Source organism: Mustela lutreola, chromosome 6 (assembly GCF_030435805.1).
Source record: "Mustela lutreola isolate mMusLut2 chromosome 6, mMusLut2.pri, whole genome shotgun sequence".
Lineage (NCBI taxonomy): Eukaryota > Metazoa > Chordata > Mammalia > Carnivora > Mustelidae > Mustela > Mustela lutreola.
Window position 1 is genome coordinate 40,803,221 of NC_081295.1, and position 26,159 is coordinate 40,829,379.

Here is a 26,159-nt window from a genome sequence, read left to right on the forward strand (position 1 = left end):
TGGTCCTGTGATTATAGTATATAGTATCTTAGGTTTCAGAAAATTGTATATTTGAGGTTTTTCAGGAACAGTTTGTGCTGTCTGAGCAACTTTTTGCTACAGCAGGTGTTTCTCAACTCTTCATTATCACCCCTGCCCTTGAATATTAAATGAAACTTTATATGAGGGACACCTGGGTGGCTCAGTTGGTTAAGTGTCCAGCTCTTTATTTCAGCTCAGGTCTTGATCTTAGGGTAGTGAGTTCAAGCCCTGTGTTGGGCTGCACACTGGGTGTGGAGCCAAATGCTTAAAATAAATAAAATTTATATGGATTAATTTCCTAGCTCCCTAAGCAGAGAAATGCTAAAGAATAAGAGCATCTAAATACTAAGAAATAAAATGTTGAGCTTTGGAGGGCCATAAACAATTGCAATGTCTGAGATACTATTGCTTCCTCCTTTCCCTGGCCCCATTTCAGTCTCTTTAAGAGCAGTATCCTCAGTGTGCCTGGGTGGCTCAGTGGGTTAAAGCCTCTGCCTTTGGCTCAGGTCATGATCCCAGGGTCCTGGGATCGAGCCCCTGTATCGGGCTTTCTGCTCAGCAGGGAGCCTGCTTCCTCCTCTCTCTCTGTGCCTGTCTCTCTGCCTACTTGTGATCTCTATCAAATAAATAAATAAAATTATAAAAAAAAAAAAGCAGTATCCTCTCCCTGTCAGTTGAGAAGCCATGAGTTGTGCTCACTTTAAGTTAATCAATTTCAGATGTTGTATTTTCTTCTAAAATATCCTGAAAACTTTTTGATCAATCTTAATAAAATATGTTGTATCATTATATGTTATATATGATGATTATTTAAACATGTTAGTAAAATAAGTGACATGCTTCTCACTGTCCAACTAGGAATTTCTAATTTTTTTCCTAATACTGTTTACCTAATACTAGTTTTTACACTGAGTATGGAGAAAATAGATTATAATTTAGAACTTTAACACCAGGGGGCCTGGGTGTCTCAGTTGGTTTAGCGGCCGACTCTTTATGGCTCAGGTCATGATCTCAGGGTCCTGGGATTGAGTGCCAGGTTGGGCTCCACACTCGGCCTGGAATCTGCTTGAGGATTTTTCTCCGTCTCCCCCTTATCCTTCTCTCTCTCTTTCTCTCAAATAAGTAAATATTTAAAAAAATAAATAAAATTTTAACATAGATGTTGGTATTATTCTTGATTTTGATTAAATGAAATCTTAGACCTATTCCTATATTATGTGATAGCATTTCTTTCTTTCTTTTTTTTTAAAGATTATTTATTTATTTATTTGAGGGAGAATGAGTGAGAGAGAGCATGAGAGAGGAGAAGGTCAGAGGGAGAAGCAGACTCCCCAAAGAGCTGGGAGCCCGATGTAGGACTCTATCCTGGAAGTCCGGGATCATGACGATCCTGGAAGTCCGGGATCATGACCTGAGCCGAAGGCAGTTGCTTAACCAACTGAGCCACCCTGGCGCCCTGTGACAGCATTTCTAATTTCTGTTAGCTTCACAAGTTTGGAAATTACATTTACCTTTTGTTTCAGTTACAAACCAGTGGACCATAAGCTTATTTGGCTGCCCTTACGGGAGTCATTTGAAGAACTCTTTGCCCAGACGTTTTCCAAGAAGCAAAACTTTACATTCTTGGGGCATATTCAGACCTGCTACAGGCAGAAACGGTGGCATGATCTCCTCAGACTAATGCAGCATGTGCACAAGTCGGCTGTCAACAAGGATGGAAAAGAAAGTGAAACTGGTAAGAATAGGACCTGTACTTAAAAAAAAAATAGGACCTGTACTGGTGGTGGGAGGCCATGAGGCTGGGGCTTAATTATCGGAATTGAAACCAGTGACCAAAGGGTCAGTCGGATTAATAAGCACACCTGCGGACTAATAAACAAGTCTGCAGTGTTTTCCTTTAAACATCTCTGGCTCTGCTCCCCTGTAAGGCAGCTTTGAGGCTTGTCCCATCTCCTTGTTTTTGTTTGGGTGCCTTTTTGTTTTGTTTTTGTTAGATTTCATTTTTAAGTAATCTCCACCCAAAGTGGGGCTTAGACCTGTAAGCCCGAGATCACGAGTTGCATACTCCATGGGTAGCCAGCCAGGTGCCCCTTGGCTGCCTCTTGAGTAAACACATTTCCTTGCTACATACTCAGTTGGCTTTGCTCTGTGTCAGGCACATGAACTTGGGTTTAGTTATGAAATCGGTGAACCAGCCAGGAGCTTTTTGCCAGTGGTTCATGAGCTGCCAGCTGACGAGAATTTGGTGACAAGTTTAAGCATTTACTTAGGCTCTTCGTCCTAGGAATTGTCCCTGAGCCCCACCCTGACTGGGTGTTGCCAGCACTCAGAACTTCATTTAACTTTTGAGGCAAAGAAATAGTTTTTGGTCTGGGCAGATGTGTCTTGGTGAGCTTATTTCTTCCTCCCATTTGGCTTGACTCTCTTAGTCCCCTTGACTAAAGAAGCCATTCGTTTCAGTTGGTGAAGCCCCAACTTTTAGGGAGCATCCAGTGCTCACAGAAGTATTCTGGGCATCATTTGGTTTGCTGCTACAGTTTTTGTTCACATCTTTGGATAAAATCAGCCACATTCTAATTGGAAATGGGAAATGACAATTTGATTCCTGAATGCAGCAGTGTTTAGTTTCAAACTTAGGAGAGAAAAAAAGATTTTTTTTGTAATACTGCTTGACCATAATATTCATTAGACTCTGGATAACAATGACCAGTTAATGAATCCATAAATTATAATACCGTCTTTCAATTGGATTTGTTCTGTAAGATTTTGTTTGCATCTTATTTGTGTATTTGTATATATGTTCATCTATATTGTAAATATGAGATATTTTCTCCACTTCTGGATAGTAGTAATAAAATTAGTTTGTAAAGGAGCACTATTTAAGTTGGCCTGAAGGCAAGTGCTTATGAGAATTGGGCATTCTAAAACTCAGAAACTAATCCAAGTTTTTCAAGTTCACATGATCTGAAAAAGATTTGGTATTAAAATTGATTTAAAGTTGTTGGTATAATAAAAATAGACATGTCAGTAGAACTATCAGCATTACTTTTATTCTGCCTGGATTTAAGTCATTTAAGTTGATATAAATTTTTAAAAAAATGTAGCTTGGGCAAATGACTTTGTTTTTTGAAGTCTTTATGGGTAATCTGAATAATACTGTTCAGAACAAATAGATGTAAATAAGATGAAAAGGTTTACAGGTAAACTTTTCAGTAGCTTTTGAGATTTTTGGTAACCTAAAACTTTAAAGTTTTTCTAAGTTAAATGATGAGTTAAGTAAATTCACTAGACATCTAGATCGTTTCTAAATTAAGATAACACATTAATTACTAAACATAGGTTTATCTGATTTTGGTCCCCTGTTACAGAGAAACTAAAGATATTTGGGTTTGCTAGTAAATGTGTTTTGTGCCATGCTGAGATCAGGCATATATTTCTAAAAATTCTTAAATGTCATAAATTCACCAATCTAAGGAATGCCGGTACAACAAATAGTTCATAATTAGTTACTACTTAGTTTTTTACTAGAAATGTAAAGTTTTTAAGAGTTAAAAGTTCTAATACATAGAATTACTGGAAATGATAAGGGAGGTAGCTCTATGCAAGGAAAGTGAGACTGGTTATTTAAGAGGGAAATTGAAGACAAAAATGTGAATGTAAAAAGGAAAGTTGTAGAAGGTTTATGAGAGGGGAGTCTTTGGAAAGGAACTGTGTGCATGGTAGGCACTAAGATCATGGATATTAGTATATGAAGTTAATTAGGGAGTGATCAACACCCGGGAAAGAGATGAGAGTAAGAGAATAAGATTAGGCAGAAATTGAGCAGTGATAGATACAGTATCAAAAGAAGCCTTAGCTGACTCTCTGAGGAGTTCCAAATTTGGATTATCCTTCAGAACCATCCTAAATTGGGGCAAAATTGGGGCTGGACTTTTATAATAGTCATTGGATATGACCACCTAGGAAGAGGGCATGCCCTTGGCAAGGCAGCTGTCTTCAGTCAGGGCAGTCCCTGATGGTGTCTCAGGGTTTAGGACTGTTGACAATGCCCCTATAGCTGAGAGTCCTTTTCTGATGGAGATTCTCGTCAGCACATCACTGCACCCACCACAAGAAATCAGACCCATGCTGTGCCCTGGTTGTCTGCGTCCTGATAAGTGTATGTTAACATGGGAGATGACAAGGAGGAAAAAGGAAGGGACTTTATAAATTTTTAAAGAATTTATCTTGTTGGAATGAGTAAGTTTTAATATCAGAAGTGCACTGGAATAAAATTGGAATTAGGTTTTCATGTTAAATGGCAGTTTCCTTAGATTATTGGTCTGGGTTTTTCTTTATCTTTAATGTAATCTGTTTGGAAAAACAAAATTTCTATGTTTTGTCTCTGTTAAGTCCTTTATTGCTTCAGAAAGTTGAATCTTTTCAATGTTAAAAGTCCCAAGCTAACAACTTTGTAACCGTCTGTATTTGCCTTTACAATCTCTTAGTGTTGCATTGACTAACTAGGTAATTAAGTTTTGTAATGACCTCTAATCCTATTTTGGCATATGCTTCAAAACTTCCTGATATTTCTGACAAAACTTTCCAAAATTCAACTTCTGAATGAAGTCTTTTTTACTAATTAGGCTTCTTTGTTTGGCATGTCATTACATGGGAAGCATTGTCAAATAAATGATGAAAAACCTTCTTAGGTTTTTAGTCTGTCTTGGTAAAGTGTCATCACTTGTAATTCTAATAAATAAAATGTTGTGTGCCCCAGTAATCACCAAATTTCCCTGTCAGCTGCATTATAATGAACTCTGATCCGGTATTTAACCATGGCCAATTTTGAGCCTTTTGTCATTTATAGTTGTCGTTTTGTTTTACTCTAACGGTCTTGCAAATATGTTACAGCTTCAGGCAGTTCATGGGAAGGACTTTTGACAAATACAGTTTTTGATACCTTTAAGATCATAAAACTGAACTAGGTAAAAATTTGTGAAACTCATGAAAAACAGCGTTAGGTATACAACTCTTTCCCAAATTGTAAAACTCCTTCTTTTTTTTTTTTTTTTTTTTAAAGATTTTATTTATTTATTTGACAGACAGAGATTACAAGTAGACAGAGAGGCAGGCAGAGAGAGAGAGAGAGGAGGAAGCAGACTCCCTGCTGAGCAGAGAGCCCGATGTGGGACTCGATCCCAGGACCCTGAGATCATGACCTGAGCTGAAGGCAGCGGCTTAACCCACTGAGCCACCCAGGCGCCCTAAAACTCCTTCTTTTTTAAAAGATTTATTTATTTATTTATTTGACAGACAGAGATCACAAGTAGGCAGAGAGGCAGGCAGAGGGGGGGGGGGTGGGGGCGGGAAGCAGGCTTCCTGCTGAGTAGAGAGTGATGGGGGTGGGGGGGGGATACAGGGCCCTGGGATCATGACCTGAGCCAGAGGCAGAGGCTTTAACCCACTGAGCCACCCAGTGGCTCCCAGGCACCTAAGCTCCTTCTTCTTGATGAAATTTATTTTCTGCATGGAGATAAAGGACTTCAGCACTTCTAGTAGCTTGTCTAGTTGCGGGGTATGTCAGCTTTCCAGTGTTGCTCCAAAACAACCAAAGAAGAAACTGCTATTTTGGTCAAGCAGAATATACATGTTAAGCCAAGTACAAGGGAATATTTCCAAGAAGGCAGGAAGTTGTTTGATTCTTCAAACCCCCAAACTGCATCCTGTTTCAGCACGAAGTAGCTAGAGCTCTTGTCATCCCAGTTCCCTCAAGAATGAATCATGATCAAAAGACAGTTGGGGGCAGGCTCCTGGGTGGCTTAGTCAGGTAAGCACCTACCTTTGCTTCAGGTTGTGATCCTACAGTTCTGGGATAGGGTCCTGGGACTGAACCCTGTGTTGGGCTCCCTGTTCAGTGAGGAGTCTGCTTCTCCCTTGGCTACTCCCCTTGCTTATATTCTCTTACTCTTTCTCAAATAAATAAATAAACCAAATCCTAGGGGGAAAAAAAAAAAAAAAGACAGTGGGGATTGAAACTGGTAACCAGGGAGCTAAGGGGACGAGTAATAGGTGCAGCTGCAGACAAAAATTGCAGATGCAGCATTTACCCAGACTTGTTTTCACTTGCCTGTAAGTATCCCTGACTCTCTTTCTTTGGAAAGGGCGGATTTGAGGCTTGCTTGTCCTGAGTCTCCTCATTCTGCTGCCTCTTGAGTAAATTCTTGCTGCACACTAGGTATCTCTGTGATTGACTTCGCTGTGCATCGGGCAGACAAACTCAGATTCCCTTACAGAGTTAGCAGAGGAGTGTGGGGAAGAATGAAGCCCTACAGATTGGAGCTTTTTAGGACGTAGGGCAAAGACCACCGATTCATAAGAGTTTCTCCTTTTGTGATTCTGGGCATGATTTCCATAGAAGCATAGTTGGTAATGTTGATGAACAAGTACAACTTATTGGTCAATAAGTCATATTTCCTTAGAAAATAAGTTATTTCCAAAAAGCTGTATTCTACAGCCAAAGGGCTTTTGGTAGCTTAGTTATCTTCTCTGTCCTTCCTCACCCATGGAATGGGGCTAAGGGTACTTACATCAAAGGGCTGTGATGAGGGGTGAAAGAATTAACTAATGTACACATGCACAGAGATGAACTGATTACTGTAGTGGCTGGCGTATAACATTATATAAGTACTTGGATTTATTTTTTTCTATATCTAAGATCTTTGATTTTTATGTGAGTTTTGTTATTTTTTTTGTTTGTGTTTAAGTTCTATGTATTACAACCTAAAATATATGTTAAGTTCTCATCTTTATTCTTTTCTAGGGTTACTCCTAAAAGAGAAGTGGGAAGCATTTGGTCTTAGACTCAACCATGCTCAACAACAGATGAAAATGACTGAAAATGCTCTATTGTTTGCATTCGTGGAGGTATTTTAGTTCATTTATTTAGGTTAAGACAATGTTGATTTGATACAAAATACAAGTTTAGGCTGGCTACTATTTTGTATTCTCTTCATGTTGATATTTTTAGTGCTTGGTTTTAAAGACTTAAACACTAATGAAATAGTGCTTCAGGGGAATGATTTCTGAAAAATGTCCTTTACAGAAATTATAAGGCCTTGATGAGCACCATTATTTTTAAAGTTGCAGATGAGGACAACTAGTGAAGTCTGTTGCATGACGAGGGTTTTGAGGGCGGGGTATAGATTTGGATCTATTCACTTGAGGTCTGGAAAGAACGGGCTCAATTAAATTTTCATGACTTAAGCTTTTTAATTCTTATTTTAAAAACATTGTTTTTGTGGCATACTTTACACCATAAAAGGAGGTAGGACTCTTGTTTGATCTTGTTTTGATTGGGTAGATCGTTGTGGGAAATTGGTTATCAGTGCTTAACGTTAATAGGATTATTTTTTAAATAACCAATTAGGATGTCAAGTGCTCTCAAAATAGGGTTTATACCTATTTCATGAGTTGGCATTACACTGGAGTTCAATATATTTGTTCTGTTTTATTGTTTTCAATTAAATTTTTAGAAGCTTCTGGTAGGATCATCACGAAAGCACAAGTATAAAGACATTAATAATAAAACAATTTAGGTTTTGATATGTCAGTGAGTGGATTATAAGATTTATTTTTCAGTGCTCTCGGAAATAGAATTTGAAGAGCTAAATCAGTGAAGAGGAGGAAAGATTTATTTTGATATTCTCCAGCAAATGTGAAAGAGCATGTATTACAACAACTGCAGTCTCCTGATTTAGTCTTTTATCTCCCCTTTGTATCCTCCTCACCTGACCCTGTATTTATTTTGGGTCCTTTTAATAACCATTCGGGTACTGATAAATGTTGGACTACATTGTAAGTTGTTAGTTACCTGACCATCTAGCTACTGAGATGATTTTAGTTTGTTGCACCCTTCTGTTAGGCTCAAAGATACTTCCTTGCCCCTCTGGACGTTTAAAAATGGTTGACTTGGCCTTAGCTCTTACAACAAGCTGGTGGCCACTTGCATTTAGGGTGAGTAACTGCTCTTGTTGAGTGTATCCTTATTTGCAATGGATTTTTAATAGTTTACTTTCTCTTCTTTTAGGGTACGCTAGCTCAAGCCATAAAGAAAGGAGAGTGGATCTTGTTAGATGAGATTAATCTGGCTGCTCCAGAAACATTAGAATGTCTCAGTGGTTTACTTGAAGGCTCCTATGGCTCCCTGGTATTGCTGGATCGAGGAGACACAGGTACCACTTGATCTCATTAAGGTTGACTTGGTCCCAGGCCTTTTGGCCTTTTTAGAGTAAGATTCTTTTGGTTAGGTAGATTATGTAGTCCTCCCAGTGTTCATTCCATAGTACTAATTTTCTGCTAAGTTAGGTGGCATGGGGAATGCAAAGAATAAGAATTTAAATTATTTGGTAGTAAGTAATAGACATGCACACTGAGTGACAAAATACATGCTGGTGAATAGGTAATAAAACATAAATAATAATGAACAACCATACCTTCAAAGATAGTGGAAGGGGAGTGTAAGATTAAGTTGGTACATAGGTCTGGAAATTGGTTTCAGTGGGGTTTCAGGAAAAGTAAGGATGGTTTGAGCAGCCAGCACCAGCGCTGCTGAGTCTGAGGCAGGGTTTCCTGGCCTGAAGTTCTGTAGCGTTAGATACTCTTCCCCGGGCACCTGTGACTGATCACTTGCTATTAGCAGTTGAGAATTTATAATTTTCTCCTAACAGAACCACTGGTTCGGCATCCTGATTTCCGTTTATTTGCATGCATGAACCCAGCAACAGATGTGGGCAAAAGAAATCTCCCACCAGGAATAAGAAACAGGTGAGGGGACAAGGCCTGATTCCTGGGGATTGATTGATTGATTGATTTCTTTCTTTCTTTTTTTTTTTAAAGTTCTCTTTATTGATTGATTGGTAATATTAACCTAATTAAACATCGTAACAATGCTTGAAATTTCTTGATCTCTGGTAAGAGGAATCCTTCCTTATTTGTCATATTCCTCTACTTTTTCTAGGTGATAGGACTACAGGGGACTCCAGAACAGGAGAGTTTCTTCCTTTGGGGTGTTTGTATGACACTTAATGGCTCACAGATATTATAGAAAATTAATTTTTTTCCTCCTTCGAGTAACCTTATAGCTACCAGAAAAATTTTCACATACTGATAAAACAGTATAACATTTAACAGTATAAGTGCATTTTCAGAACTGAGTCCTCTTGGATGAGGCCAGTGGTTTATAAAAGGCTCTTTAATTTTCAGTGTTGATTAAACACTGACTGACACCAACAAGGTATTTTGTTGGTATTTTATGTTTGTAGCATTTGGAAAAAGATAATGATCTTATTTTTGTTAGTGACCTTTTGTTGAATATTGAGTTTTAAAATAGTGCTAAAATATTTTAAGATTCCTACCCCCACATTACAAGAGTAATAAAACCTTTTTAGGAAAATTTTATAAATTAGAGGCATTGTATTTTCTTTGCTCCAGTGATTTTGTTTTTGATGATGAGGATGCTTTTTGTTGCGTATTTTTTTTTGTCACATGCTGTTAAAATAACACCTCTGAAAGTAAGGATAAATGTCTTCTTTTATTTCATTATGGTCAGTTTTTATCTAGATGAAAGGCTTTCATATTTTATAAGCAATTAAAATGAGTTTATATAATTTCTTGTGCTTTGTATTTATTTTAAAGATTTTATTTGAGCACACACTTGTGAGAGAGAGGGAGAGGAAAAGAGAGAAAGAGAAAACAAGCCAGGGCAGAGAGGCAGAGGGAGAGGGGAAAAGCCAGCTCCCCACTGAGCAGGGAACTTGGTGAGGGGATGAGGGGTTTGATCTCAAGACCCTGGGATCATGACCTGAGCCAAAGGCAGATGTTTAACTGGCTGAGCCACCCAGATGCACCTTGTGTGTGGGGGAGGTTCTTTTTAAAGATTTTATTTATTTATTTGACAGAGAGAGATCACAAGCAGAGAGGCAGGCAGAGGAGGGGGTGAAGCAGGCTCCCCACCTAGCAGAGAGCCCAATGAATGCAGGGCTCTATCCCAGGACCCCAAGATCATGACCTGAACCACAGGCAGAGGCTCAACCCACTGAGCCACCCAGGCACCCCTGTGTTTTGTATTTTTTAATTGTCAGAATAGCTATATTAACTTTCTAAAAAGTTATTATTTAATAATCATTGTCTTACAGGTTCACAGAACTTTATGTAGAAGAATTGGAAAGTAAAGAAGATTTACAAATTCTTATTGTGGATTATCTGAAAGGACTGAGTGTGAATAAGACCACAGTGCAAGGAATCATCAAGTAGGTTCTCTTTGATTTCTCTTCATAAACTTTTCACCTGAACATGTGTGCCTAATGCACATGTATTATTCCTTTTTGCTTCTGGCTGGAGAAGGATTATCATTAAGGTTTCTATTTTAAAGTATGAACTCCCATGGATTTTCCTAATGAAGCTACATTGAAAGCTTAAGATTTTTCACCGATGAGAATATGTAAACAATTAGATAATGCTCTCCTAATTACTTCTGTATTCATAGCTAGGAGTTTACATCCCCAGAATGTAAATGACTTGTATTTTCATTTTTTATTTTTTCAGTTTCATTTTATTTTTTTAGTGTGCCAAGCTTCATTGTTTATACACCTCACCCAGTGCTCCATGCAATAAATGTTCTCCTTAATACCCACCACCAGACTCACCCTATTTTGCTCTGTCTTGATGAAATCTTACTTTTTGCAATTTGCATGTTGTTTATGTGGGATGCAGGGAGGAAGAGGTTGATACAGTGAGTGACTGGGGTTTAGAATTAATTGAGGCTTAGCTGAATAAAGTACAAATTGGCCATGTGGCTTGCTGCTTTCTTGAGCCTTGCCTTTTCTTTCTTTTTTTTCCCTCCCTCCCTCCCTTCCTCCCTTCCATCCTTCCTTCCTTATAAGAATGCATTTTCTTTTTTTCTTTTTTCTTTTTTTATTTTTTAAAGATTTTATTTATTTATTTGACAGAGAGAAATTACAAGTACACTGAGAGGCAGGCAGAGAGAGAGAGAGAGAAGGAAGCAGGCTCCCTGCTGAGCAGAGAGCCCGATGTGGGACTCGATCCCAGGACCCTGAGATCATGACCTGAGCCGAAGGCAGCGGCTTAACCCACTGAGCCACCCAGGCGCCCCAAGAATGCATTTTCTAAACTGCAAAGCATTTTATTATTTTTTTTAAAAAGATTTTATTTATTTGTCAGAGAGTGTTCCCCCACAAGCAGGGGAGAGGCAGGCTCCCTTTGAGCAAGGAGCCTGATGCAGGACTTGATCCCAGGACCCTGGGATCATGACCTGAGCGAAAGGCAGATGCTTAACTGACTGAGCCACCCAGGCATCCTTCTTCTTCTTCTTCTTCTTTTTTTTTTTGTTATTAGTATCTGCCTTTTATTTATTTATCTAGTTTAATTTTTTTTTATTAACATATAATGTATTATTAGCCCCAGGGGTATAGGTCTGTGAATTGTCAGGCTTACACACTTCACAGCACTCACCATAGCACATACCCTCCCCAGTGTCCATAACCCCACCACCCTCTCCCCCTCTCCCCCCACTGCAGCAACCCTCAGTTTGTTTTGTGAGATTAAGAGTCTCCTGTGGTTTGTCTCCCTCCCGATACCATCTTGTTTCATTTTTTCCTTTCCTACCCCCCAAACCTCCAATGTTGCCTTTCAAATTCCTCATATCAGGGAGGTCATATGATAATTGTCTTTCTCTGATCGACTTATTTCACTCAGCATAATACCCTCTAGTTCCATCCACATCATTGCAAATGGCAAGATTTTATTTCTTTTAATGTCTGCATAGTATTCCATTGTAGATATATATTACTTCTTCTTTATCCATTCATCTGTTGATGGACATCTAAGTTCTTTCCATAGTTTGGCTGTTTTGGACATTACTGCTATAAACATTCGGGTGCACATGCCCCTTTGGATCACTACATTTGTATCTTTAGGGTAAATACCCAGCAGTGCAATTGCTGGGTCATAGTAGCTCTATTTTCAGCTTTTTGAGGAACCTCCATGCTGTTTTCCAGAGCGGCTGCACCAGCTTGCATTCCCACCAACAGTGTACGAGGCTTCCCCTTTCTCCGCATCCTTGCCAATATCTGTTATTTCCTGACTTGTTGATTTTAGCCATTCCGACTGGTGTGAGATGGTATCTCATTGTGGTGGTTTTGATTTGTAGTTTCCTGAGGCCTAGTGATGTGGAACACTTTTTCATGTGTTTGTTGGTCATCTGGATGTCTTCTTTGCAGAAATGTCTGCTCATGTCCTCTGCCAGGCATCCTTCTTGAGCCTCTGTTTCCGTTTCTGTTTTTGTTTCTTATACCATGTGGAAAGGGCACAGTCTTATATCAGACAACCTGAATTCTAGCACGGGCTCTGTCAAAAACAAATTTTGTCATTCTGGGCACGTCACTTAGTCAGTTTTGTCTGTGTTGTATAGAAAGAACTATACAAGCTTCTGAAATAGGATCATATTAATCTTTTACTTTGCATTTTGTGGTTTGTTACCCTTTTTTTGTTCAAATAATTATTGAGTTGCCGAGGTGCTAGGGATACAGCTATAAATAAGATAAATATAAATAATCTCCTCATGGAGCTTTTAAAAATTCAAGAGGTGAAGATAACTAATAAATAAGGAGATACACACTATAATTTTTTTGAAGTGACTATAACCTCAAGATTTTATTGTCTTCATAAAACAACAAAATATGGGCATGCCGGGGTGGCTCAGTTGCTTGGGCTGCTGCCTTCGGCTCAGGTCATGATCCCAGCATTCTGGGATCAAGTCCCACATCTGGCTCCTTGCTCAGCCCTCTGCCTCTGCCTGCCATTCTGTCTGCCTGTGCTCTCTCTCTCTCTCTCTCTCTCTCTGACAAATAAATAAATAAATAAACTTAAAAAAAAAAAAAAAAAAAAGGAAGCTTGGCTCTTGGATCACTTGGCCCTTTCCCTTTTTATCTCCAGTTCAAAATGCTTACATCCTTTAATAGCCAGCATTCTCTTAGATCTGCAGTTCGGCTCAACACATTCAAGCCTCAGCACAATCTTCTTTGTAGTTTTAGCCTTTTTTCAGAAAATCGACATAGCCACTCTGCTATGTGCTGCTTTCCCTGTGCATAAGGAGAATCTTTGCCTTTCTTGTGCACTGTCACTTTGTGGGGTTAGTGCTTGTCATACTTCTTAGAAAAATTCTGGTGGGTTTTAGGAATGTTCACCATGTTTGCAAGAGCGCTATTAGCACAGAAAGCAGGAGAAACATATTTTTCGGTTATGGTAAGCATAGGAAAATAACACATAAAGCAAAATGGGGATTAGAAAATACAGGCTTGAAGCCTTTTTTTTAAAAAAAGATTTTATTTATTTGAGAGAGGGAACAAGGAGGGAGAGAGCACAGGCAGGGGGAGAGGAAGGGGAGAAGCAGACTCCCCACTGAGCAGGGAGGCTGATGCAGGACTCGATCCCAGGACGCTGGGATCACGAGCTGAAGTCAGGCACTTAACTGAGCCACTCAGGAGCCGCAGTTGGAGCCTATTTTAAATAGGATAGTTAAGGAGGCATTTGTAAAAATGCTTTGGAATGGTTTACCAATACCACATCCTAAAATTAGAACACTTTTGTTAACCAAGAATGTTTGGACAGAAGTATAAATATGTGTGGTTAAAATTTAAAAGCAGAATTTAAAACAGACTAGATAAAGCAGAGATTCTTAAAAAATGCCATAGTATAAGTAGTAAGTGTTCATTTGTAATAACCCATTCCTAGAATGTAGATTCTTTCTACAAAAGAAAGAACATGGGGGCACTTGGGGTGGCTCAATTGGTTAAGCCACTGCCTTCGGCTCAGGTGATGATCCTAGAGTCCCGGGATCGAGTCCCACATGAGGCTCCAGCTCCACGGGGAGTCTGCTTCTCCCTCTGATCTTCACCCCTCTCATGCTTGCTCTCTCTAGCTCTCTCTCAAATAAATAAATAAAATCCTTAAAAAGAAAGAAAGAAAGAAAGAAAGTGTAGCAGGATTGCAAAGAGGCAAGCCAAATCTTATTATTTGGACAAGAACTTGGATTTCATCTTTGACACATATTTGGTTACTCTTTTTTTTTTTTTTTTTTAAGATTTTATTTATTTATTTGACAGACAGAAATCACAAATAGGCAGAGAGGCAGGCAGAGAGGGAGAGAAGAGGAAGCAGGCTTCCTGCGGGACTCGATCCCAGGACCTGAGATCATGACCTGAGCTGAAGGCAGAGGCTTTAACCCACTGAGCCACCCAGGTGCCCCTCACATTTGGTTACTTTTGATCTTGTATAGCTGATCATGAATTTAAGGAAGTTTTAAATTCCTTGCATTTCATGTTTAAGTCTGAAGCTTATTTTGTCTTGCCATCTTCTAGATTACTAAAGTGTGGTAATGGTAACAGTAACAGTCACCGTATTTTCATACCATGTAACATTTTGTCATTGTTGATTAAGGACATACCTATGACCTTTCAAATACCATGATTTTCTGTGTGCTTCTCCGTCACTATTAGATTACACTAGGACTTTATTTCCCTCTTGTATTGAAGCAGATTTTGGAACACTGTGTTTAGACTCTGTTTGTGTGTGTGTGTTTTGTTTTTTTGGTTTTTTTTTTAAGATTTATTTTAGAGTGTGTGGGGTTGGGGCTTGGAGAGGTAGAGGAGGAGGAAGAGAGAATTTCAAGGAGTCTCCCCTCTGAGCACAGACTGTGATATGGGACTTGATTCCACCATGCTGAGATCAGGACCTGAGCCAAAATCAACAGTTGGATGCTTAACCAACTGAGCCACCCCTGGACTCTGTATATTATTACCAAGGGCTTCTCCTATCTTACTGTCTTTTGTTAAGAATCTGATATTTTGGGGCACCTAGGTGGCTTGGTGTGTTAAGACCTCTGCCTTCAGCTCTCATCATGGTCCTGGGGTCCCGAGATCAAGCCCCAAGTCACGCTCTCTGCTCAGCAGGGAGCCTGCTTCCCCCGCCCCCCCACCCCCTCACCTGCCTCTCTGCCTACTTGTGATCTCTGTCAAATAGATAAATAAATCTTTAAAAAAAAAAAAAAAAAAGAATCTGATGTTTTTCACCTCTCTGCTCTTTTCGTCCTAAAGGAAATTGATAGATCCTTCTTTTAAAAGAGCCTGAGTGTATGAAAACTAAATTCTTTTAAAAAAGATTTTATTTATTTGAGAGCGAGAGACAGAGAAAGGAGGGGCAGAGGGAGGAGCAGACTCCCCGATAAGCAGGAAGCCCTGAAAAATAGATTCAAAAGAGAATGTCTGAGAGGTTTTGATGAATGCTCTAGGAAATCATATGTCAGCTTAACTATCTAATTCTATAAAAATGATGGGGCGCCTGGGTTACTCAGTTGTTAAGTGTCTGCCTTCAGCTCAGCTCATGATCCTGGGGTCCTGGGGTCCCGCCTCATATTGGGCTCCCTGCTCGGTGGAAGGCTGCTTCTTCCTCTCCCACTCCCCCTCTGCTTGTGTTCTGTCTCTCACTGTGTCTCTATCCAATAAATAAATAAAATCTTTTTTTAAAAAATGGCTTTTGGACCTTGCATAAAAAATAGGAATAATGGCAAAATAGTGAATGCTTATTAGTTAACAAAGTCATTTGAACTCTGTCCTTTTTGTAGCTTGTATACAGCTCTACGGAAAGACTCTGGGACAAAATTGGTGGATGGAACTGGCCATAGACCTCACTACAGCCTTCGGACTCTTTGCAGAGCTTTGCGATTTGCAGCTTCCAATCCGTGTAGCAACATCCAGCGCTCACTCTATGAGGTCTTTCTAAAATCTGTTCTTGAAGGGGAGCTTGGTGGATGGGCTCACTATTGGATGGGATGAAGTGGTGATGCAAATGCTAGGTTTGCCTTTGTGTTCCATTTAGTCAGCTCAGCCTAGAACATACCAGAGTGACCCTGCCCTTTTTCTACCATCATAACACATTTAAAAGTTGTTCTGGGAGCCAGCACCACCCAAGAGGTTCAATTTTGTTCCCGAAATAAGTTGAACTGTTATTGCAGAAGGGTAATTAGTTTTATGCGTATTTGGTTTTTTCCTAGGGATTTTGTTTGGGTTTCTTAACACAGCTTGACAGAGCATCACACCCAATAGTTCAGAAGCTCATTTGTCAACACGTTGTCTCTGGCAATGTAAAAAGTCTGCTGAAGCAGGTATGTTGTTTGATTTCTTGACTTAACATAAGTGAAAGGCTGAATTATCAAATTTTTTTTTTAACAAAACTTGTTTCTAATTATAAAAGTAATCCATTTGTTCCAAAACATTAGGTGGTGTCTTGGATGGTGAAAATTCCCAATAATCCTACCCCGACTCTTTAGAGATTTAAACCTTATGCCCTGGGCGCCTGGGTGGCTCAGTGGGTTAAGCCGCTGCCTTCGGCTCAGGTCATGATCTCAGGGTCCTGGGATCGAGTCCCGCATCGGGCTCTCTGCTCAGCAGGGAGTCCGCTTCCTCCTCTCTCTCTCTCTGCCTGCCTCTCTGCCTACTTGTGATCTCTGTCTGTCAAATAAATAAAATCTTTAAATAAATAAATAAATAAACCTTATGCCCTTCCACCTACATTATATATGTATTTTGTTATATATTCAAATTATGACAGTGTGTGTATAGATTTATCAAAGCAAATTCTTTCTTATTTATTTTAATTCCAGTATATTTAATATACATTGTTACATTAGTTTCACATATGCAACAATATAGTGATTCAACAAATTTGTATGTTACTAGTTGCTGAAGTTTAGTGTACTCTTAATCCCCATCGCTTGTTTGACAGTCTCCTCACCCACCTTCCCTCTGGTAACCATCGGTTTATTCTCTATTGTGAAAAGTCTATTTTTTTGGTTTGTCTTTTTTTTTTTCTTTGTTCATTTTTGTTTCTTAAATTCCACATATGTGTGAAATCATATGGTATTTGTCTTTTCCTGACTAACTTATTTCACTTAGCAAGGGCAAATTCTAATACATATATCTAATATAAATAACTTAAATGGAACCGTCTTGTAATACTGTTCTGTAGCTTCCTTTCTTAGGCTCACTATATCCTATATTTTTGTACTGTACCAGAGATCACTGTGACATTGTTTCTAATGGTTACATAGTATTTTGTCGCTTACACCGTAGTTTGTGTACACACTTCCCATTCTGATTGATGGTTGGGCATTTTTTTTCTTACTAAACACAGCCATCATTTCAGTTTGACAGAGGAAATTCTAGAATAACACGGGAGTGAAAGATGCTGAGAAAGTGGTTTACCAACTAACAGGCTTGTTTATATGTTAATTCCTTAACTCTTTTTTTTTTTTTTTTTTCCTTAACTCTTAAGGAAGAAAGTACCTATTAGGGACTTAGGATTACTTTGGATTCACCTCTCTGAAAGAGTGTCATAGTTATCATGGGACTGTTGGTTATTTCTCTGACATTTTTGTCTTTCAGCCTATTCCAGAACCAAAAGGAGGCCGGCTTATCCAGGTCGAAGGATACTGGATTTCAGTGGGAGACAAGGAGCCTACAATAGATGAGACCTATGTTCTTACATCTTCTGTTAAGCTAAACCTAAGAGACATAGTCCGAGTGGTTTCTGCAGGGTATATGGACCTTTTCTCTTACTTCTCTGAAGCTTCACCAGCATAAGCATTGATGGCATTCTAGTCTTACTTCTTTAATTTTTAAAGAAATTAAAGAAGTAATTTTATTACTTCTTTACAATTTTATTATTGTTCGTTGGCTGAGGGAATAATACCTTCTTGAGCCAGCACTTTTCTCCTGGCACAAAGCATTGTTTCTAGTTGCACCTTTTGGTGGAAGCAACACAGATGCAGATTATTTGTTTTCTAGTATTTTGCTGATGAATACTCATCATCCGTTATTTAAGTAATAGCTAGTCCCATTTATTGTTTTCTCACAAATACTATAAGAAAGGTTGAGATTGCTTTCCTCAGTATTTTCTGAGGAACCCCTTTTACACAGAAACTTCCCAGGGCTTTAGAAACATTCCATTAGTGGTATATAGGCATATAAACATATTTTGTTACGGTGATAAGTGATACGTTCTTTTTAACACTACTTGAATTCTGGTTCCTTTTTTCCTTAAATTGCTTTATTGGCTGATCTTTTCAAGAACCTATCCAGTGTTGATTCAGGGAGAGACATCAGTTGGTAAAACAAGCCTTATCCGGTGGCTGGCTGCAGCTTCTGGTAATCATTGTGTGCGTATTAACAATCACGAACACACGGATATTCAGGAGTACATTGGTTGTTACACATCTGACTCTTCAGGGAAGCTTGTGTTTAAAGAAGGTAGGATTATTATTTCATTCCATGAGTATTGCTGTTCATTCTTTTTTTTTTTTTTTTTTTAAGATTTTATTTATTTATTTGACAGAGAGATCACAAGTAGGCAGAGAGATAGGCCCAGAGAGAGGGGGAAGCAGGCTCCCCGCTGATCAGGGAGCCGATGTGGGACTCGATTCCAGGACCCTAGGATCATGACCTGAGCTGAGGGTAGAGGCTTTAACCCACTGAACCACCCCGGCGCCCCAGGTGTTCATTCTTTTAAACTCATTTCCCCAGGTAAACGTCATCCTTTCCAATTGAGGCACACGAACCTTTGCCATAATAGCTGGTTTGTCTTTCTCCCTGATCTCCCTGGTTAAGGGAAGATGGTTAGTGATCCAGCATTGTTTGGTCCCCGCTGATCTTGTCAGCTGTACAGAGGACTATGACCAAGTTTTGTAGAGGGTAATTGAACTGCTACTTCATTTTCTAGAGACTCAGAAAAATGTGGTGAGCACTGAACAGAGGGAAGCTAAGAATAGATATGAGAATGTGGTGATTTAAATGAAATTAGACTGCAGGGGGAAAAATAATTTGGAAATGTGATATTTGTCAGCCTTGGCTTTCCTTCTGTGTGAAATGATTACTTTCGTTGAAAATTGTCCTTTTTTGATCTTTGACATCACAAATTATTTGGGGGGCATGACTAGCTGCAGGGAGTAATTTGTTTTGAAATGCAATGGTTTAGATTTGGTTGAGTTGCATATAACATTTTTTAAAACTTTGAACTAATTTAGGCACTAATCCTTAGTGTTATTTTTTCTAAGGTGTTCTAATTGATGCTATGAGAAAGGGCTACTGGATTATTTTAGATGAATTAAATTTGGCCCCTACTGATGTGTTAGAAGCACTGAACAGATTACTGGATGATAACCGTGAATTGCTCATCACAGAAACACAAGAAGTTGTTAAAGCTCACCCTCGGTTTATGCTTTTTGCTACCCAGAATCCACCAGGCCTTTATGGAGGCAGAAAGGTGTGTAGCGTTTGCCCCTTACTCCCATTTATTGCCCTGTAAAGTAATAATTTTTTCTTGGTAAGACTGAGATGTTTTTACTTCTTTTGAAGCGTTTTTCTTTTTATGGTGAATAGCAGAGCCTCCATTTTGGAAACTGGGTGAGAGGCTCTTTTTATTGTGGTTTTTTTTTTCCTGTGTTTCCTAGGTGCTTTCTAGAGCCTTCAGGAATCGGTTTGTGGAATTGCATTTTGATGAATTGCCTAGTTCTGAGTTGGAAACAATCTTGCATAAGCGCTGTAGTTTGCCACCCTCCTACTGTAGCAAGTTGGTTAAAGTCATGCTGGACCTTCAGGTATTTCATCTCTCTCACTTAGTTCCAGATGGAACATACTGATTAGATTTGTGATCAAAGTTTAAAATTTGATTGCCTTCTCAGTTAGATAGAGCGGTCCATCCATTTTTTTTTTTAATATCTTCAGAGTAAGGATATCAAAATGCACTTCATTAATACATTTTTTGGTTTTATAAATGAACAATTTGATATCATGTTATAGTTTTTCTCATAGTCATATATGGTAACAGTCCTGGACTTGTGGATAATTTTGGAACATTTTGTTCAGATTTGAATTTGGCTTTCACAAACTGCAAATTTCGTTTTTTAAATGGATCTAGTCCTTGAATGGACACAACTGAAGATACCTTTTTATGTCTCTCCCTTGTCAATTCTGTGAAGCTACAGTTTGTTTTTTTGAGTATTTCATTTTATGGTATTAAAAGTGTCCTTTATCAGAATTAATGTACTTTTAGTTTCTAGAAAGCTAATAATAATTAGCAGTCTTAGTGCTATGTTCCTATATTATGGGATTGATGTTTCTGCCTGTTTGCCATCATTTGTATTCATAAATTTTACATATATGGTATAGGAAATGGAATTCCTTTTTTTTCTTGGTGTTGTGTTTTGGAATTTATATTACATTTGGAATTTATATTACATTATAAAACACATGAGTTTGAATATTTATCTTCAAAGGATTATAGTCCATTTACTTTTTTTGAAAATTAATCTTAGTGGAATGAATCATTTTTATAGGAGCATAAATTTGTTAAAAATCTTATATAGGTTGTATAGTGTGTTTGCCATTGCACTTTTTCATTTGTTTTGATATTTTAATAGTCCTATCGCAGAAGTTCTTCAGTGTTTGCCGGAAAACAGGGCTTCATCACCCTTCGTGATCTGTTTCGATGGGCTGAAAGATACAGATTGGCTGAACAGACTGAGAAAGAATATGACTGGCTGCAGCATTTAGCCAATGACGGTATGCTTTCAGTTGGATGCTCTCACACCGTGAAGTTATGTCAAACATCCAGTCTTCTTATTAAAATAAATATTTCCCGAATTGTGGTCAATATATACATTTTACTGGGTATTTCAAAAATAGTCTTTCTCCCTCAAGTACCAGATGCTTTAGAAAATAGTTCTTTCCTGCAAGCGTCTGTGCTAGTATGTTTGGGTTTTTATAGTTTTCTTTTTGCTTCAGGTGGCTCCATGTAGGAATCAGACAGGGGCACAATGCCTGTGTAAGAGTTTTGGCCAGGGGTTGATGATGTCTCTGTGGACTGTTTATCTGCAATTCACCAATCAGAGATAGTCATGCTTGTGCCTTATACAGACAACTGTCAGGTTGAGCTACCTGAGTATCTCAGTTGGTAAGCATCTGTTTCTGGCTCAGGTCATGATCCCAGGATCCTGGGTTCAAGCCCCATGTCTTTTCTTTCTTCCTCTACCTCTCCCCCTAGTGCTCGCTCCCGCGCGGGGACTGTCTCTCTCTGTGTCAAATAGATTAAAAAAATCTTAAAAAAAATAGTAAAAGAAAACTGACAGGTTGGTCAGGTACTATCATAGTTCTGAGGAAAGGCAGTTATGTCATCTGAGACTCATGATTGCTCATTATGTTACTCCATAGGAAAGAATGCATTTCAGAGTCTTCTGATTTGAAAGGTACTAATGACTCATTAATGGAGTGGTTAATAAGGAGAGTAAATAAAACTAACCCATGAGAGTATATATTTTTTTTTACTGGTAAAGAGTAGATAGATGGAGTAACAGGTGTTTTTTTTTTTTTTTTTTATAAAACAAAAAACAGTCTTGGGCGCCTGGGTTGCTCAGTGGGTTAAGCCGCTGCCTTCGGCTCAGGTCACGATCTCAGCATCCTGGGATCGAGTCCCATATCGGGCTCTCTGCTCATCAGGGAGCCTGCTTCCCTCTCTCTCTCTCTGCCTGCCTCTCTCTCCATCTACTTGTGATCTCTCTCTGTCAAATAAATAAATAAAATCTTTAAAAAAAAAAAACAACAAAAAAAACCCACAAAAAACAGTCTTTAATCAGGGTATAACATAGTAAAGTGAATATAGTGCTCTATTTTTTCATGTGTAAGCTAGATATCTTTTATTTTTTTTCTTAACATATGTGTATACCATGTGAATCATTACGTAGGCCAAAATGTATAGAATATTTTCCAGTACCTCAAAAGATTCTTTCATGGTTTCTGCCAGTCTTAACCTCCCGTGGAGGTAACCACTGCTCTGACCTCTGTGAACACTGATTTTTGCCTTTGCTTGAGCTTCAGCTAGTCCTATGTACTCCTTGGGTTTGACTTTTTTTCATCCAGTCTAATGTGAGGTTCAGCTGTGTTGTTATGTTTAATTATTATTGTGTTGTAACCCATTGTATGGAGATACCATAAATGTTTAATCTCTCTCTTGTTGGTGGACATTTGGGTTATTTCCACTTTCTAGCTCTTATGAAAAGAACTGCTCTGAACATTCCTACATATGTCTTTTGGTGCACATGTGTTCATTTGTGTTTGGGTAAGAACATGGAGGTCATGTTGCTGGGTGCAGGGCAGACATATGGTTAGTTGCAGTAGGTTCTCCCAATTTTCTGAAGTAGTTCTTTAGATACTTTCTCCATAGCACCTAATAAGAGTTTCTGTTGCGGGGTGCCTGGGTGGCTCAGTGGGTTAAAGCCTTTGCCTTCGGCTCAGGTCATGATCCCAGGGTCCTGGGATCGAGCCCCGCATCAGGCTCTCTGCTCAGTGGAGAGCCTGCTTCCTCCTCTCTCTCTGCCTGCCTCTCTGCCTACTTGTGATCTGTTTGTCAAATAAATAAATCTTTAAAAAAAAAAAAAGTTGCTGTTGCTCCATGTTCTCAATATCCCTTGGTATTATAACTTAACACTTATTGATTCCTTTTTTTTTTTTTTTTAAGGATTTATGCTTCTCGCAGGCCGAGTCAGGAAGCAGGAGGAGATTGATGTGATTCAAGAAGTCCTTGAAAAACATTTCAAGAAAAAATTGTGTCCTCAGTCCCTCTTCTCCAAGGAAAATGTCCTAAAATTACTGAGTGAGTAGGTCAAAATACCCAGAGGAAATGAATTGAGCTGTACTCCTGTTAGAAGCTAAATCTTTATTCTGTGTTTTATAGGTAAATTGTCTACTCAGGTATCCATGTTGGAGTCTACATTCAGTCACATTGTGTGGACTGAGAGTATGCGGAGACTGGCGATCCTGGTGGGAAGGGCGCTAGAATTTGGTGAACCAGTGCTGCTGGTTGGAGACACTGGGTAAAGTCCTGTGCTTCTGTGACAGTAACTTGTGATGATTCAGTTCAGTTCCATAGGAGTACTTGAGTTATCTGTGAAGGATTAGCAGGGATGCAATCTTTTTTTTCTTTTATCTCCCCGTCCCCCACTACCTTTTTGTAAGGCTCATGTAATAGACCTATTACTGTTTGCTTTCTTCTTCCTTCAGACCTTTGTGATATAGAAGAGAATGATTTCTTGCATTATTATCACTGGAGTGTTTTTTTTTTTTTCTTTGTAATTCTTTTAAATAGTGCCATTCATTCTTTTTTTTTCTTTTCTTTTTAAAGATTTTATTTATTTATTTGACAGAGATCACAAGTGGGCAGAGAGAAGGAGGGGAAAGCAGTCTCCCTGCTGAGCAGAGAGCCTGATTCGGGGCTCAATCCCAGGACTCTGGGATCATGACCTGAGCTGAAGGCAGAGACTTTAACCCACTGAGCGATCCAGGCACCCCTAATAGTGCCATTCATTCTATAAATCTGTAGAGAACAACAGCTGAGCTCCAGTCTCTTAAAAGTCTGTAAGGATTAGGTTTCTTTCCCATCCCTTGGTGGTGATGGTTGGTAGAAATAGAAAAGGATGGAATTCAGGCAGCGTGTGCTTTTTTGGTTAAGAAACACTCTTGGTTGGGGCGCCTGGGTGGCTCAGTGGGTTACAGCCTCTGCCTTCGGCTCAGGTCATGATCCCAGGGTCCTGGGATTGAGCCCTGCATCGGGCTCTCTGCTCAGCGGGGAGCCTGCTTCCTCCTCTCTCTCTGCCCGCCTCTCTGCCGACTTGTGCTGTCTGTCAAATAAATAAATAAAATATTTAAAAAAAGAAAAAAAAAAGAAACACTCTAGGTTGCTGGTGTTTGGGGGAAGGGTGCCCTGAGCTCAGAAAGTTGATGTCCTGTGTTGGCCGGCAGTCTCTGTTCCTGCAGTGAGCCTCTCACCAGAGCTCCCCTCTTATGCTGATTGGAGTGGCTAGCATGTATATTTGGAATTTATGGTCCTTATTAATCTGGTATGTATCCCTTTAACAGGTGTGGGAAAACAACAATCTGTCAGGTGTTTGCAGGATTGGCAAATCAGAAACTATACTCTGTCAACTGCCACTTACACATGGAGACTTCGGACTTTCTGGGAGGGCTGCGGCCGGTGAGACAGAAGCCAAAGGACAAGGTTCGTTCAGTAGCAAATAATGATGTATTCCTTCATTTGAAGAATTGCAGTTGGCTTTGTGTAGGTGTCAGCTGTGGAATTTATTCATGGTGAAGTTTTGATCCCAGATTTGATATATATCTTTAGATTTTCACTTGTCTACAGAGACTTTCCTGAGCATCCTGTTGTACAGGCTTTATTCCTTGTTCTTAGACCCTTACTTTCTGCGGAATGACCACTTACTCTACTACATGTGTAATGTCTTGCGAAGCCACCTGTTCTTTAATTTCACACCTTCTTTTCCGAATTGTAGGAAGAAGTTGATACATCAAAACTTTTTGAGTGGCATGATGGTCCTCTAGTTCTGGCCATGAAAGAAGATGGCTTTTTTCTCCTGGATGAGATCTCACTGGCTGATGACTCTGTCCTGGAAAGACTCAATAGGTATATGTGTAAGAGGTTTGCCCTTTGTGTGATGTTTCCATTGGTCTGGTTATTTTTTAATTAATTAAAAAATTAAAAAAAATTTTTTTTAAAGATTTTATTTATTTATTTGACAGAAGTAGGCAGAGAGGCAGGCAGAGAGAGAGAGAGAGAGGAGGAAGCAGGCTTCCCACTGAGCAGAGAGCCTGATGTGGGGTTCGATCCCAGGACCCTGGGATCATGACCCGAGCCAAAGGCAGAGGCTTTAACCCACTGAGCCACCCAGGCACCCCAACAATTAAAAAATTTTTTAATTAAAAGATTAAAAATTCCCATGTAGTTAACATGTAGTTAACATATAGCATGATGCTAGTTTCAGATGTATAATACAGTGATGCTACAGTTCTGTACATTACAGAATGCTCTTCGTGATATGGCTGCTCTTAATCCCATTCACCTATTTCACCCATCCCCCCTACCTATCTCCCCTCTGGTAACCATCAAGTTTTTTCCCTATGGTTAAGAATCTATACCTTGGTGGTTCTATTTTTTTTGTTTTGTTTTGTTTCCTAAATTCCACATATAAGGGAAATCATGTGGTATTTTTCTTTGATTTATTTTACTTAGCATTGTACCCTCTAGCTCATTCATATTGTTGCAAATGACAAGATTTCATTCCTTTTTATGGTTAAATAATATTCCACAGAATATGGAATACTGGTTTGGTTTTTATAGCTATTCTTTTGCACAGAAATGTTCTTCATAGCTGCATGGTAAATGTTTGAAAATGATAATGAGTTACTGTTTTTTGTGTTTGTTTATTTTGTTTTAGCACTCAGAGTAGTTTAACAGGGCTAGTTTTTCCTGTCAGTAATCAGAAAGATGGGACTGTAGAATGGCCATGCTAAAGCAAATGAACAGAAGTTAAAACTCTTTTTTGGGGCAATTTATGTGACCATTACCTAAATTCTTCAAAGAACTAGAATCAGAATTCTAGATGTTATATGGCTGTATGACCTCAAAATCTCGGACTAATACGAATTTTGATGTATACCTATTTTTTTCTTTTCTTTTTTTTTTTTTTTAAAGATTCTATTTATTTATTTGACAGATAGGGAGAGAGGGATCACAAGCAGGGGGAGTGGGAGAGGGAGAAGTAGGTTTTCCTCTGAGCAGGGAGCCCAACAGAGGGCTTAATCCCAGGACCCTGGGACCATGAACTCAGCCAAAGGCAGAAGCTTAACTAATGAGCCACCCAGGCACCCCTGTTTTTCTTTTTTGAAGTTTAATTTACATACCATAAGTTTATCCATTTTAAATGCATAATTCAACAAGTTTTGGTAAATTTACTGAGTTTTGCACCATAATCTAGTTTTACCTTTCCACTATACCAGTAGGAACCTTTCTGCCACTCTACAGTATATTTCTGATGCCATCTCCTGCTCCAGGTCACTACTAAATTACTTTCTGTTTAAAAAAAAAAAAATTGTCTTTTTATCACATTGCATATAAATGGTTTCTCTGCATTTGCAATGTGCATCGTTTTGAGGGTCATCCATGTGGTAGCCTGTTAGTAG

The 26,159-nt window shown here is 39.0% G+C and overlaps 1 protein-coding gene and 1 pseudogene across 2 annotated transcripts in view; one reads left to right on the top strand and one right to left on the bottom strand.

The window, feature by feature from the left end:
* The window catches only part of MDN1 (midasin AAA ATPase 1), a 172,411-nt gene that overhangs the window by 50,258 nt on the left and 95,994 nt on the right, over positions 1 to 26,159 (top strand). For both annotated transcript variants that reach the window (XM_059177084.1, XM_059177085.1), the window contains exons 16-31: positions 1,545 to 1,756; positions 6,824 to 6,927; positions 8,090 to 8,234; positions 8,730 to 8,826; positions 10,197 to 10,310; positions 15,701 to 15,848; positions 16,130 to 16,240; positions 17,520 to 17,671; positions 18,205 to 18,383; positions 19,187 to 19,395; positions 19,583 to 19,729; positions 20,552 to 20,693; positions 22,645 to 22,779; positions 22,861 to 22,999; positions 24,042 to 24,180; positions 24,473 to 24,603. In XM_059177084.1, coding sequence (XP_059033067.1) covers positions 1,545 to 1,756; positions 6,824 to 6,927; positions 8,090 to 8,234; positions 8,730 to 8,826; positions 10,197 to 10,310; positions 15,701 to 15,848; positions 16,130 to 16,240; positions 17,520 to 17,671; positions 18,205 to 18,383; positions 19,187 to 19,395; positions 19,583 to 19,729; positions 20,552 to 20,693; positions 22,645 to 22,779; positions 22,861 to 22,999; positions 24,042 to 24,180; positions 24,473 to 24,603 — 2,304 coding nt within the window. The remainder of the gene's footprint in view (positions 1 to 1,544; positions 1,757 to 6,823; positions 6,928 to 8,089; positions 8,235 to 8,729; positions 8,827 to 10,196; positions 10,311 to 15,700; positions 15,849 to 16,129; positions 16,241 to 17,519; positions 17,672 to 18,204; positions 18,384 to 19,186; positions 19,396 to 19,582; positions 19,730 to 20,551; positions 20,694 to 22,644; positions 22,780 to 22,860; positions 23,000 to 24,041; positions 24,181 to 24,472; positions 24,604 to 26,159) is intronic.
* LOC131833262 (large ribosomal subunit protein eL42-like) lies at positions 10,376 to 13,268 on the bottom strand (annotated as a pseudogene).